Consider the following 15,937-nt stretch of genomic DNA (forward strand, 5'->3'; position numbering starts at 1 on the left):
GGGTGTGTGGGACTGAGCCTGAAGTGGAAGATTCCAGGGATGCCTTTTTGTACATCAAAGTCTTCACAATTATGTGTCACATTAAAAATATATAGCACTCCAACAAAGTAGTAGGATTATAACACTTTAATAACTTATAAATATATACAACGCTCCAACAAATTACACACGTTAAAAAAAAAAATTTAAACAACTATTTACATGGCAGCCTGCTGCAACATCCATCTCAAAGCAACAATGGGCTGCTTTGGTCTGTCTTTTAGTCGGCAAAATCCGTCGGCCCTGGAGGTGGCGTCAGTAGCGGTCCGTTGTGCGAATAGGCCAAAGGCAGCACAACGCGCCGAGATCCGGACGGCACCCAGGTTGTGTCCAGTAAGTTGCCGCACTGGTCTGGCCATCCTACAATGCTGCGCCGAAAAACAGCGTGGGGCGCCCCGGGGGGGGAGGCGGCGCGAACGGGCCTCCCCCGCCTCCCCAGGTGGAGGCTCCTCTGCTGCAGTGGGGCGCCCTTTAGCGTTTCAGTCGCCATTCAGCTGTTTAGCGCCCGCTTTTGCGGCACTGTGCCTCATCCGCCATTCAGCTGAGTTGCGCCCACTCTTGCGGTGCAGCGATAGGCGGCTGCCACTGGACTCTTAAAATGGCGGCCGGCTCTTCGGATTTGGGCCTGGTCCACTAAAATGGCCCTGGGACACATTTGAACTCGGACATTTGCCTGCTAGGGCTTGGGCCCCATTCTCGAAAGCGTCCCCTCAGCCTTGAAGATTCTACAAAAGTCATCGGGGCCCCCGACTCTCGCAGGCTTCCGGTGGGGAGCGGCTGCCATGATTGCTTGCGGAATGGCCACGACGGAGCTACGAGATGGTGGTGCTCTCATGCTGACGCCAGCTTCAGTCCGAAACATCCAGAAACACTGTAGACTACCAATTCGATGACTTCCGGTGGAGCCCCAACGTGACCCGGTAGGGAAGAACTTGCCCTCCCCTCTTTTGACTGATGGTTCTTGTTGCCTGTCCCCTCTGTTGTCATCTAACGGAACCTTTTTGGACTGCCAAATGAGAAAAAAAAGGTGGGGCTTTCATCATTTGGAAAAAAAAAATGTTTCAATCCAATGAAAAGTGTTATTTTTAGGTCATATGATCAAGCCTTCCATCATTAGGAAACCAAAAGTAAAATTAACCAATGAAAAGTTTTATAAACAAGTCACATGACCTGTTATGCGGCTTTGGGCTATAAAAAGCCTACAAAATCCGTTGGCCTGTGAGGCGGAGTCAGTAGCGGACCGATGTGCGAATAGGCCGAAGGCAGCACAACGCGCCGAGATCCGGATGGCACCGAGGTGGTGTCCAGCAAGTTGCACTGGTGTGGCCATCCTACAATGCTGCGCCGAAACATGGCATGGGGTGCCTGGGGGGGGGGGGTGGCGGCGCGAACGGGCCTCTCCCGCCTCCCCAGGTGGAGGCACCTCATCTGCAGTGCGGCGCCCCTTACCGTTTCACTCGCCGTCCAGCTGAGTTTCGCCCGCACTTGCTGCTACAGTAGGCCGAAGGCAGCACAACGCGCCGAGATCCGGATGGCACCGAGGTGGTGTCCAGCAAGTTGCCGCACTGGTGTGGCCATCCTACATTGCTGCGCCGAAAGACGGCGTGGGGTGCCCGGGGGGGGGGGGGGGAGGCGGCGCAAACGGGCCTCTCCAGCCTCCCCAGGTGGAGGCACCTCATCTGCAGTGGGGCGCCTCTTAGCGTTTCACTCGCCGTCCAGCTGAGTTCCGCCCGCTCTTGCGGCACAATGCCTCACCCGCCATCCAGCTGAGTTCCGCCCGCTCTTGCGGAACAGTGCCTCACCCGCCATCCAGCTGAGTTGCGCCCGCTCTTGCGGCTACAGCATCTCGCCCACCATCCAGCTGAATTGCGCCCACTCTTGCAGTGCAGCGATAGGCGGCTGCAACAGGAATCTTTGGATTTGGGCCTGGTCCACTAAAATGGCCCTGGGACACCTTGGAACTCGGACGCTTGCCTGCTAGGGCATGGGCCCCATTCCCGAAAGCGTCCCCTCTTTTGACTGATTGTTCTTGTTGCCTATCTCTTCTGTTGTCATTTAACGGAACCTTTTTGGACTGCCGAAAGGGGTTCTGGTCCGACCGCTGGTTGGTGGAGACATTTTGACTATATCCTGGACCTGCCCGGCCTCGCCCAAAATGGCGCCGGTATAAATGGGACTCGTAACTCCTTGTTGTGTACTGGTTGCCCAACCTTGATATCACGAGATACGTATGCAGTTTTGAAGCACATGGCGGGCGGGGACGAGTACTGATTGAACATTTGGACATCCCTATTGATATTAAGTTCTGATGTGTTATTGATTACTGTACTATTGAAAGTTCGAATTAACGTCACCCATGGTACTTGCCCGCAAATGTATATCTAGATAATTTTATTGTAACTGGCCCTGTCGTACTTTATTTAAAAAATGTACGTCCACCGATTCCGCAACTGTTAGACACCTTAGTTCTTGCAACCTAATGGCCCACCCGTTACGTTCTTCTACAGTGTAAATGTCCCCTCATCATATACGATTCCAGTTTGCTCTGTGGCCAGCCCACGTGGTTATAGGCCCGTATTTGTATACTGACATTTTCACAATAAAGGTTTTTAAAACAAAACATGGTAGTAGTACCTAGATTGGTAAAGTTTTGAATAATAGCCACTGTTTTCGAATCAGTAAAAGGCAAGTGAAATAAAGCAGCCCGATTACATGACGGTTAAAAGGTATAATACTCAGGAACGCAGTAAAGATAAATGGTTAAGGGCTGTTGTGTTTTCCACTTCTGCAACATAAAGTGATCGATAAGAATCCGATATTCATGCCTATCAGCGACTAAGACAGCAGGCCGAGCCTCTTTTGTTCAACGGCTCCCTCATGGGACGAAGAAACGCCCTTTTTCTCGAAATAGGAATATTTTACTTGCAGGACAGTTGTAAATTTCCCGGGAAAATACATTAGCCTGGAACATTGTTAGTGATAAACTGTGAATGCATCTGGGTCCTTTGCTTTACAAGTCAGAGTGAGAAAAAAAAAGGTGGGGCTTTCATCATTTAGGAAAAAATAATGTTCGAAAGCAATGAAAAGTGTTATTTTTAGGTCATATGACCAAGCCTTCCATCATTAGAAAAACAAAAGTAAAATGAACCAATGAAAAGTTTTATTAACAAGTCACATGACCTGTTATGCTTACGTTACGCGCTGCGCGCCACGCCCTGGATCGCTTCCGGGAAGCTGCGCCTCGCGCACCGGAGCACTTCCGGGTGCGCTAACGTGGCACGTCATATGACGCATTACGCGACAACGCAGGTCCAGAATATAGTCAAAATGTCTCCACCAACCAGCGGTCGGAACACAACCCCTTTCAGCAGTCCAAAAAGTTCTGTTAAATGACAACAGAAGGGACAGGCAACAAGAACCATCAGTCAAAGAGGGCAGGGGAAGTTCTTCTCTACCGGGTCACGTTGGGGCTCCACCGGAACTGATCGAATTGGTAGTCTACAGTGTTTCTGGATGTTTTAGATTGAAGCTGGCGTCAGCATGAGAGCACCACCATCTCGTGGCTACGTCGTGGCCATTCCGCGAGCAATCATGGCAGTCGCTCCCCACCGGAAGTCTATCGGGAGTCAGGGGTCCCGGTGACTGTTGTAGAATCTTCAAGGCTGAGGGGGCTCTTTTGGGAATGGGGCCCATGCCCTAGCAGTCAAGCGTCCGAGTTCCACGGTTGCCCAGAGCCATCTTTAAAACACGAAAATGTTTTTACCTACCATGTACTTGACATTTTAAAGCTTTTGATATTTGCTATTAAAAAACCATTGAAATTCACTGAAAAAAACATAGGTTATAGACCATATATAGTTAGGAATTAGCATTTAAAAAACCTTGAAAATTCACTGAAAAAACCATGGGTTATAGACCATATATAGTTAGGAATTAACATTTACAAAACCTTATTTTACTCACACAAAACCATTGAAATTTCATATATAGTTAGTTGCACTAACTATATATCGCGCACCCGCAATCCACTGCTGATCATGTCACATATTACATCATTCATGACATGATCAGTGACATCACTGATGACATCACTGATGACATCACTGATGACATCGCTGATGACAACATCCAGTGACTGTATGTTTCTGAAAAGTCAAAATATGTCTTACATATTGAAGAATGAGTGGATGTATAAGTGTCTGGATGAAGGATTTAGTAGGTGCATGACTGACTGTATGAGTGAGTGATTAAATGTGTCTCACTGAGTGCATGGGTTAGTGACTAAACTGTCTTAATGTGTGCATCATTATATCTGTTGTTCTGTAAACTGCTGCATGTGTTGATCAGTAGCTTTATGATTAAGTATATGGGTTATTGATTGGTTGCCCAAGTATTTGTATGGGAGACTGAGTGTGTGTGTGGGTGGCTGGGAGGTGTATGACTCTGTGCATAGATGTGTGAGCAGTTGATTCACTAGATGTATGGGTTCAAAAGTGCATGTGGAAACAGCTGTATGGGCGGTTGACTGTGTGCATGAGTGTATTGGTGAGTGAATGGATATCTCAGTGCTACATGTCAAAGTAAGTACATATGTAAAACACAGTACATGTGAGAGTTGACATATATAAATAACTGTGCATAAGAGCCAGTGAATTTGTGAGTGGCTGTATGGATCATTGTGAACTTGTATCAGGGATTGTATAAGAGAGTAAATATGTGTTAGTATATGTTTGAATAAGTAAGCTGTGTATAACTGTATAGTTGAGGAAATGGAAGTGTGATTGATTCTTTGCATGACTGACTAGGTGTGTGAGTAACTCCATGGATGAGTGACAGTCTGTGAGTGTCTATTTACTCTGAGTGTATGTAAGATTATATTAGAGTCTGAAGAGGTTCACCGTATTATCACATGAATGATGTCATCAGTGATGTGATCAGTAATGTCAAATGAGATGTCATCAGTGATGTCATCAGTGATGTCATTTGAGATGTCATCAGTGATGTCATCAGTGATGTCACTGATCATGTCATGAATGATGTAATATGTGACATGATCAGCAGTGGATTGCGGGTGCGCGATATATAGTTAGTGCAACTAACTATATATGAAATTTCAATGGTTTTGTGTGAGTAAAATAAGGTTTTGTAAATGCTAATTCCTAACTATATATGGTCTATAACCCATGGTTTTTTCAGGGAATATATATATATATATATATTACAAACTGGCATTCGCCAGTAGGTAGTTATAGTTAGGACCTTGTTTCTATTCAAAAAGCTTTTTTTCTTTTGCCAATATCTTGGCGCCGTTTGACAAATGTTCGCAAAATTTTCAAAACTAATGGGGTGGTCAAGTCAGCAGCTGTGTTGAAAGTTTTGGGTGATTCGTCAAGTGGAGGCCGAGAAAAAGGGGGGGTCCCAAAACATGTTTTCTTCATGTTAATTTCCGTAGGAAACTTTAGATATGGCTACGGCCAGCACTGCTGAACAGAATTACACCAAATTTGATAAAAAAGGTAGCTCTTGGTTCAGAAAGTACACTGTTTGATAAAAGGTGTAAATCCGTTCAGTAGATCCTGGGAAATGTTGACATTTCTCCGATATCCAAATATCAACAAGAAGGATCCGTGAACACTCTTGATCTCGAGTCAGCGATCTGATCAGCTAACACCAGTTCCAGCGAGTAAGTGTTGGCAGCCATCTTGTGAATGATTTGAACTGAGTCACAAGGAAAAAGGTTGAAAAACATCAACAATTAAGAAAAGGAGGCAGGGTAGAAGCACCCTGACCACCTAGGCCTGCTGAGGGGGAACATGTATATCTATTTACTGAAAAAATAAAAGCTGACAGGGACGTTATAGTTAGTAAATATAATTTATATATATATTCACTGAAAAAAACATAGGTTATAGACCATATATAGTTAGGGATTAGCATTTACAAAACCTTATTTTACTCACACAAAACCATTGAAATTCACATATATAGTTAGTTGCACTAACTATATATCGCGCACCCGCAATCCACTGCTGATGATGTCACATATTACATCATTCATGACATGGTCAGTGACATCACTGATGACATCACTGATGACATCATCCAGTGACTGTATGTTTCTGTAAAGTTAAAATATGTCTTACATATTGGAGAATGAGTGAATGTATAAGTGTCTGGATGAAGGATTTAGTAGGTGCATGACTGACTGTATGAGAGAGTGATTAAATGTGTCTCACTGAGTGCATGGGTTAGTGACTAAACTGTCTTAATTTATGCATCTTTATTTCTGGTGTTCTGTAAACTGCTGCATGTGTTGATCAGTAGCTATATGAGTAACTATATGGATTATTGATTGGTTGCCCAAGTATTTGTATGGGAGACTGAGTGTGTGTGTGGGTGGCTTGGAGGTGTATGACTCTGTGCATAGATGTGTGAGCAGTTGATTCACTAGATGTATGGGTTCAAAAGTGCATGTGGAAACAGCTGTATGGGTGGTTGACTGTGTGCATGAGTGTATTGGTGATTGAATGGATATCTCAGTGCTACATGTCAAAGTAAGTACATATGTAAAACACAGTACATGTGAGAGTTGACATATATTAATAACTGTGCATAAGAGGCAGTAAATGTGTGAGTGGCTGTATGGATCATTGTGAACTTGTATCAGGGATTGTATAAAAGAGTAAATATGTGTTAGTATATGTTTGAATAAGTAAGGTGTGTATAACTGTATAGTTGAGGAAATGGAGGTGTGATTGATTCTTGGCATGACTGACTAGGTGTGTGAATAACTCCATGGATGAGTGACAGTCTGTAAGTGTCTGTTTACACTGATTGTATCTAAGGTTATATTAGAGTCTGAAGAGATTCATTGTATTATCACATAAATGATATCATCTGTGATGTGATCAGTAATGTCAAATGAAATGTCATCAGTGATGTCATCAGTGATGTCATTTAAGATGTCATCAGTGATGTCATCAGTGATGTCATTTGAGATGTCATCAGTGATGTCATCAGTGATGTCACTGACCATGTCATGAATGATGTAATATGTGACATCATCAGCAGTGGATTGCGGGTGCGCGATATATAGTTAGTGCAACTAACTATATATGCGAATTTCAATGGTTTTGTGTGAGTAAAATAAGGTTTTGTAAATGCTAATCCCTAACAATATATGGTCTATAACCTATGGTTTTTTCAGTGAATTTTCAAGGTTTTGTAAATGCTAATTCCTAACTATATATGGTCTATAACCTATGTTTTTTTCAGTGAATTTCAATGGTTTTTTAATAGCAAATATCAGAAGCTATAAAATGTATTCTTCTTTTAAATGAAAAATATATTTTATATGTTTTAATTATAATTGTTTTATGCATCTGCCAAACCCTGACCTCTTAATAGTGCACTGTGGTGGAAATGATTTGGGCACTATGACTGGGGTTGGTCTGGAAATGCTTTTAAAGGACACCTTTCATCAATTGATGACACTTTTTCCCCAAACTGCCTTGGTATATTCCAATATATGCCAAAGACAGAAATGGAACTGGTCCAACCAATTTTGTCCACAATTTGAGAAAGCACGGAAACATGTGAATAAATCTCTTTCTGCTTACGTGAGAGACTTTAGAATGGGTTCAATATACAACAATAACTTTCATTACAACATGCAAGACATCTACAGAGGAGATGGTGTGCACTTCTCAGATGAGGGGAATAGAACATTCCTCCTGAATTTAAAACTGTGAATTGGAACCTACTTGTAGGTACCTAAATCAGCCACAGAACCCAATAGCTCTTTTCAGAGCTACCCTACCTCTGATCATTCTAAACGTCAATTTTTTTCTAACTTTTTTCACTATTTTTCATCAAAGTACGCTCCCCGGTTCGCTTACCGGTGCACGTACCGGGCGCTACCCCGTGAAATTTTTCAATTTTTTTTTTTTTTGCCTATATGAGCGTCCTAAGCCCCCCTCAGAAAACCTAGAGGGTCACAAAGTGTCTACCGTGCCCCCTTCTACCCATTCTGAACATTGTTTCCCCTCCATCTTGTGTCTCAATTCTACCGATACACAAAATGGAGGACTCCCGTAACGCTGCCGGTTCGCGTACCGGTGCGCGCACCGGTGAGCGCTCGCTAAAAAAAGGTGGGAAAGTAATTTACAGAAAAACCACTGGAGACACTTTCATCAAATATAGAATAGGCCCTACTACATAGCAGTCCCTACCATTTACCCAAATTTGATGGAATTCCATTGAGAAAATTATGCTGTAGGACTGACTAAATATCCTGAGGTAAATTACATGACAGAAACACATATGAAGTGTTAGAATTGACAACCAATTAAAATGTTACTTTCATTTTCTACTATTATTTCATGACATTTGATTGGTTATGTACCTGAATATATATAAAGAAAGAGAGAGAAACACAGCCATTTTGACTACTACTTCCTGAAGTACATTTCAAGAGCATTTTAACTGTGAACTTTAACTTCTTTTTCAAAGGTAAGATATAATTTTAAAAATTTGAAAGGAGAACTATGTTATGCACTTTAAATTAAATAAGGAAAAAGTTTTCAGATAGTTACATACTGTCCCTCTATACGAGTTAGTCATTGAGAAAGACTTAATTATTTAAATTATTGATTGAGTTAGGCTTCTGTGGTATAATTATGAATTTACTTAGGCTTCATCACAGGCACTTTTTAATAGTTTTACTTCCTGCCTGAAACCATGCACTGCCCAAAGATTACTTCACTGTTAAAAACTCACAAGCACCTGTGTGAACTTAAACCCAACAGTGCCCTATCTCCACTGATATATTTTTTATGCAATTTACAGCAAGAAAATGGAAGCACAACAGAAAGAAAATATTATTTCCTTTCAAATTAAGATTGAAAACAATCCAAAGGAAGAAAATGAAGAAATTGACTTTTTGGATGACACATTAGACGAAGAATTAATTAAATGTGCTGAAGAATGTGAATGTGATTCTTGGAATGAAAAGGAGGACATTCCTGATGATTTAATGCTACAAATTCTCTTAGATTATGAAAAATCAGAACAACAAATTTAAATTTTAAAAGTTAAAATTGTTTGAGACATTATTCTTTTTAATATGAAAATTATGAAATAGTACCCAAAAAGATAAAATATAAACTGAGACTTAAAATATACTGTGCAACTTTTTTTGTGTTACATAGTAAGTTTGCTCATAGTTACTTCCTTTCTCCCACTATATTATCTCCAATGTGTATTTAACATCTCTTTATCATCTCCTGCCTCCATGTTCTTTCTGCTTTCCTCACAGACTATGCTATGAATTCCATATACCACAATAACTTCTGAAACAACATGCAAGATATCTCCAAAGAAAACGGTGTATATTTATTTTTTGACTCTGCATTGGTACCTAAATGTTGGTACTTAAATAAAAAAATGTAAAAAAAAAATACAACAAAAAGAACAATCAATAAACATACAATATTTGAACATTCTTTCATTCTTTTTTCCGTATATTACGCTCCCCGGACCACTTCCCGGTGGGCCTACCGGGTGCTCCCCCCGCAAAAAAAACGATAATAATTTTTTTTTTTGCCCCGCGGGGCCATTTAAAAGCCCCCTCATCAAACCTAGGGGGTCAGGGGGGGTCTACCCTGCCCCCTTATGATCATTACCCCCTTTGTATTTTCCACCTCTTGTGTCTCGATCCTACCGAGACACAAGATGGCGGCCGCTCCGGACTGTTTAGAATGTTGACAGTCACCGGGGAGCCAATCCGCTTCTCCTCGCGAAGTTCCGTTACGCGTCAGGTACGCGAACCGGGGCGCTAATCGGGACGCTGTTACAGATATATCTGTTTTTTCAAATGTTAATTTCTCAAAATCCACTGGAGCACATATATTGAGACAAAGCAAAGGCACGTCGGGCAAACCAAATCTACAATTTTGCCAAGTTTCGTATAAATCCATTCAGCCGTTCGAGCTAAAAGTGATTCCAACCGCCCTATGGAAAAATGAATTGGAAAAACGCGTTTTGGGACCCCCCTTTTTTCTCGGCCCCCCTTGACGAAACCCCCCCAAATTTTCAGGGGCTGCTCAGAAACAAAATGTGCAATTTTCCTGAAAATTTCAGCCAATTCCGTCCACAAACGCCAAAGTTATTCGACATAGAATTTTCAGAAATCCCATAGGAAAAAAATCCTAACTATATATACCTACTGGCGACCGCCAGTAGGTAAAATATACATATATATATATATATATATATATATATATATATATATATATATATATATATATATATATATATATATATTCTTTTAATGAAACAACTAAAAAAATACTTGTACAGCAGCTTTTTCCAAGATGCACTGAGAGTCTTATATGATCCTGTATGTGCCATTTCATATTTTGTTTGGTCTGTGCCCCTGCAAAGATTTATATGTTATGCAACTGGAAATCTGGGCAATATTCAAATGTCTCTTTTTTATTTAGAGATGATCTACAATGGGGCTCCATGAATACATCCACAGGTTCATCACAAGTATATTACTTACCGCCCAAGTCACACACTTTTTGGAAAGGTGAAAGATCAAAGGCTGTTATTACATCCTTGCCACAGAGAATCCAAACAGAATTCATGAGACGCATAAACTTTAACATCTCATCCTCCGACCTGATAAAATGACAAAAATACACATTTTCAAAGGTCATGTAACAGCAATGATTTTGAACATATATTCTCTTGCCACGTGATTAATCTGTCAGGTTGTGCATGTAACAGTTTGAGAAGTGTACTTAGGTAATGACCGCTGGCCTACCTAACCACCTACCAGGAAAGGTTAAAATGACTCACCACCTCAAAGTTATTTTTGAGCCTTGTACAAAGTTTGACCATTTTAGCCCTTTTTCAAAGCTAAGGAACATTTCAGGGTTCTGTTGTGGACATTACAGCTATGGGATGTCTCTGATGTCATACTAATGCAATTCAGAATGAGAGATAGCAGACTGGGTTTTAAAGTTGCTGTGAAGTTGAAGTGAGGCCAGACTGTATTCCCCCACAGCGTCCTCATAAGTTATCAGAGCATCAAAAGCTGATCCTCCGATGATAAGGAAACAGCAGTTAAGATAAGAGTTCTTTCTATGCTACAAGAAGACCCTTGCATTCATTTTACCTTCCATCTTGAGGTTGCTTCTGGAACTCAGGCAAAGGCTCCTCCACCCCATTCCATAATTAGGAAAATGCTACTCCACCTCCTCCACACCTCAAAAAATTCAGCAACATTTTTGTAGCTATCTGCTATTTCACAAATTCTATTAAATAGGCACCTCTTCTTCACCTATTTAAATTTACCATTAGATAGCAAAGTGGCATTAAATATATGATTATTTTCTGGCAAAAAATCAGGATACATCTTTAGAGTTCTTCTTTACTGACGTCCCAATATGTTCCAGATGTCAGTTATATTTTTGTTTTTGAGTTCAGCTCCTAGCTATACATATATATTTTTTACCCCATGATTGTATTTTATAGCATACTCCCCATCATTTCAAAAATGTCATCTGTGGTTATTTTATTACTTGTGCCAGAGACTCCTTAGGAGGGACAGGAAGACATGTCTTAGGCATACATGCTAGTTTCTATCAGGGTTGTACATTGAAATATATACTCAGAAACATTGTGCTACCAAATATCATAGGCAAAACATTGCATCGAGGACCACAATATTGAGAAAGTGCATGTAGGTAAATATACTTTTACTATTCATACCTCCACATCTGCATATCTTAACAATATATATGTGTTGTCAGTGTGTATAAATAAATATATATATATATATACACACACACACACACACACACACACACATATATATATCCAGGAGCAGGATGGTACTAGGAAGGGGAGAATTGAATGGTGTGGACACCGGAGCGTAGGTAAGACAGCGCCCGCATTGTCCATCCTTAGTGTGGGGTGGGAGCACACATCACCGGCGGGTGGTGGGGGTTTCCTGCACCCCAAGGCAGCGGCAAGACGGTTGCGCTCTATTACCCTGCTTCCTACCACAAATGGTGACAGTCTGCGTGCTCACCAAAAAGAACATTTGACGTATACCTCACAAGGGACACACGTCTCAGCTCCCTGAACCTTATTCCATTATAAACCTGCATTGCCCGCATTGACAGCAAGGCAAAACTCTATTGCAAGAAGAACCTGCATCTCAGCAGGGGGACACGGGATCCGGGCATGTAAACTTTTCACACCACCAACAAAGCGTGTAGTGCACCATGGAGGAAGAAACTGAACGAAGAGTGGCTGCTCTTGTTATGTTCACTAGGACACCAGGGAAGATACAGAGCAAAGAGGACACAACCAATCCCGTACAACCCAATGAAAAAAAACTGAAAAAGCTGGTAAAACTCAAACGTACTTAAACATACAAATGGTGGGAAGCCATTTCCCTCCATAATTTTGTGGATCAAGCAATGGCCCAGAGAGGATTGAGAGTATTCACAGCCCCATCATACCAGTCACCTAATCCGAAAATGTTAGAGGAATGGTCTCAAAACTCAGCCCTCAACGCCAACGGAATGCTTGAAATACTCATTAAATACGCCTGGATAGACCGTGAAGCGATACTGTTGAAAATTAAAGAGACACTAGAAGGCCTCACCAACAACATGGAGGCAACAGAGCTCAACAAAGCCATGGAAGCAATGAAAGATCGCTTAAAGAAACATGAGGAAGATATAAAAGCGCGAAAACAAAGAAAACAGACAGAGACTATGCTGACTATGAGAGTGGAAGAATCTTGACCTTCAACAGAAAGTATGACAACCTATATGCTGACAAAACAAGTTTGCATACCACACAGGCTGAACCCACAGGAAGCTCCATTTCAGACATTTCTGTTACGAGTGGGAGTGAGTCGGATCTATCAGGCAGCAATACATCGGGAAGTGAACGGACCGCTAGACCAGCCACTTTTTTAGACGAGTACAAATAAATGCGCAGAGGCCGTATAATGACGAGGGACACACTGACACCAAAACCGAGAGGTCAAGGACGGGGTTGAGGCAGAGGCCGAGGAAAAGAAGAAACAGAAGGAGATGCATCAAACAACGTTGGCAAAAGAGGCAAGGGACAGGGCGGTATGGGACATGACAAGACCCGTGCTGGAAAGTCCCACTGATGGACACGAACATGGTTAACAAAACTATTATTAATCTATCTAAAAGACCACTTAGTGACATTGAAAAACAGACCTTGTGTCTAGGACTTTCTTTTTGCCCTTCATCCTCATTTGACTACACTAATACCAGAATAGATCTTTTTAAATTTGTTAGAAATCTCAAACTCAGGAAATGGCAAACATTGAAGAGACTAGATACCCCCAGACACACTCTAGACAGACAGACACATACTGAAAGTGATCTTACAATAGGTGACATTGACACTCTCGTTACCATGCTAGAACCGTGTAATGAAATAGAGAATGATGCCAATTGATGTCTGTGGGACTCAAATCCCAGCAGATTTAGATGTCACATATGACACTCTGCTGCTACGCAATTTAAACCACGTTCCACATTTTTACCCATCTTATCGCACAATGGCATTGACACATTTCATGAGAATTTCACCAAAGCACTCATGGATTTTAATCAATCAATCAATCAAGAATTTGTAGAGCACGCTACTCACCCAGTAGGGTCTCAAGGCGCTGGGTGGGGGGGTCAGTTACTGCTCAAAAAGCCAGGTCTTGAGTTGTTTCCTGAAGGAGAGGTGGTTCTGGGTCAGCCGTAGGTGGATGGGGAGGGAGTTCCATGTCTTGCCCGCCAGGTAGGAGAAGGATCTTCCTCCAGCGGTGGCTCTGCGGATGCGTGGTATGGCTGCGAGGGCGAGGCTGGCTGATCGTAGCTGGCGGGTGGGTGTGTAGAAAGTAATGTAATGTAATGTGTCTTGTAAAGCGCACTGCTGCCCTGAGGCGTCGTGGCGCTGTAGACCGCTGGGGAACCCGTCCTGGCTATCCTTGTGAGATGGTCCCTACTGGGTATCTCCAAGGTGAAACCAGGCATCCCCGGCGAATGTGGGGGGCCGTTGTAGAGATGAGTCAAGCTAATGCCCAGAGTTGCCGAGTGTGATCCCTGGTTAGATTAGGCACCGAGGCGAGAATTATCGAGTCCGCTGACCCTGGTCCACGACCCTGCCGCGTCGGGAATTGAACCCTGGTCCTGGGCCGTTCTCTGCTTCCGGGTCTGCCGCCTCTAACCAGTGAGCCACACCACTCCACAGAAAGTGAGGCGGCTGTTGAGGTACTTCGGTCCCATGTCGTGGAGAGCCTTGTGTGCGTGGGTGAGGAGTCTGAACGTGATCCTCTTGTTGACGGGGAGCCAGTGCAGGTCTTTCAGGTGGGTCGAGATGTGGCTGTGGCGAGGGATGTCCAGGATGAGTCGTGCGGAGGCGTTCTGTATGCGCTGGAGTTTTTTCTGGATTTTTGGCAGTAGTTCCCGCGTAGAGGGTGTTCCCGTAGTCCAGTTGGCTGGTGACGAGTGCCTGGGTGACTGTCTTCCTGGTTTCGGTGGGGATCCATCGGAAGATCTTACAGAGCATGCGCAGGGTGTTGAAGCACGATGACGATACGGTGTTGACTTGTCTGGTCATCGAGAGTGAGGAGTCCAGGATGAAGCCCAGGTGGTCCTTTTGGCTTGGGGGTGGTGCCCAGGGCAGGGGGCCACCAGGAGTCGTCCCAGGCGGAGGGCGATGACCCCAGGATGAGGACTTCCATCTTGTCTGAGTTCAGTTTCATCAGGCGGCTGTTCTTCATCCACTCGGCGACGTCTTTCATCCCTTCGTGTAGGCTGGCTCTGGCGATGGCGGGGTCGTTGGTGAGGGAGAGGATCAGCTGGGTGTTGTCGGCGTAGGAGATGATGTTGAGGTTGTGTTGGCGTGCGATGGCTGCGAGGGGGCTCATGTAGGCGTTGAAGAGGGTGGGGCTGAGTGAGGATCTTTGTGGTACGCTGCAGATGACTTCCGTGGCCTCGGATCTGAACGGGGGGAGGCGGACTCTCTGGGTTCTTCCGGCGAGTAATGAGATGATCCACTCCAGAGCCTTCCCTTAGATTCTGATGTTGTTGAGGTGCTGTACTAGGGTGTGGTGGCAGAGAGTGTCGAACGCCGCGGATAGGTCCAGGAGGATGAGGGCCGCTGTTTCTCCGTTGTCGAGCAGGGATCTGATATGGTCGGTGGCTGCAATGAGGGCGGTCTCGGTGCTGTGGTTGGCTCAGAAGCCGGACTGCGAAGGGTCGAGGGATCCGTTTGTCTCGAGGAAGGCGGCGAGCCATTTGATGACGGTCTTCTCGATGACTTTGGCAGGAAAAGGGAGGAGCGAGATGGGGCGAAAGTTCTTGAGGTCGGTGGGGTCCGCTGTTGGTTTCTTCAGGAGGGCGCTGAGCTCGGGGTGCTTCCAGCTCTCCTGGAAGGTGGCGGTGTTGAAGGAGATGTTGATGATGTCCCGGAGTTGGGGTGCGATGATGGAGTCGGCCTTGTTGAAGATGTGGTGGGGACAGGGGTCGGTTGGTGATCCGGAGTGGATGGTGTTCATCGTGCGGGTGGTGTCTTTGGTGCTGACCGGGGTCCAGGTGCAGAGGGTGGTAGTGGGGGGGCGTTGGTTCAGTGGGTGGGTGTGTGGTCTGTGCGCTGAAGCTGTGAGCTGAAGCTGTGAGCTGAAGCTGTGAGCTGTTGTGTATGTCGGTGATCTTGCGGTGGAAGAAGGTGGCGAGTGAGTCGCAGAGGTCTTGCGAGGGTGTGATGTTGTTGTTTCCGGCGTTGGGGTTGAAGCACTCTTTGATGATGCTGAAGAGTTCCTTGCTGTTGTGGGTGTTGTTGT

The 15,937-nt window shown here is 43.9% G+C and overlaps 1 protein-coding gene across 1 annotated transcript in view; it reads right to left on the minus strand.

The window, feature by feature from the left end:
* The window catches only part of ASMT (acetylserotonin O-methyltransferase), a 379,261-nt gene that overhangs the window by 148,265 nt on the left and 215,059 nt on the right, over positions 1-15,937 (minus strand). The window contains exon 5 of the mRNA XM_086934772.1: positions 10,604-10,722. Within this exon, the coding sequence (XP_086790898.1) occupies positions 10,604-10,722 (119 nt within the window). The remainder of the gene's footprint in view (positions 1-10,603; positions 10,723-15,937) is intronic.

This window comes from Lissotriton vulgaris, chromosome 8 (genome assembly GCF_964263255.1).
Source record: "Lissotriton vulgaris chromosome 8, aLisVul1.2, whole genome shotgun sequence".
Taxonomy (NCBI): domain Eukaryota; kingdom Metazoa; phylum Chordata; class Amphibia; order Caudata; family Salamandridae; genus Lissotriton; species Lissotriton vulgaris.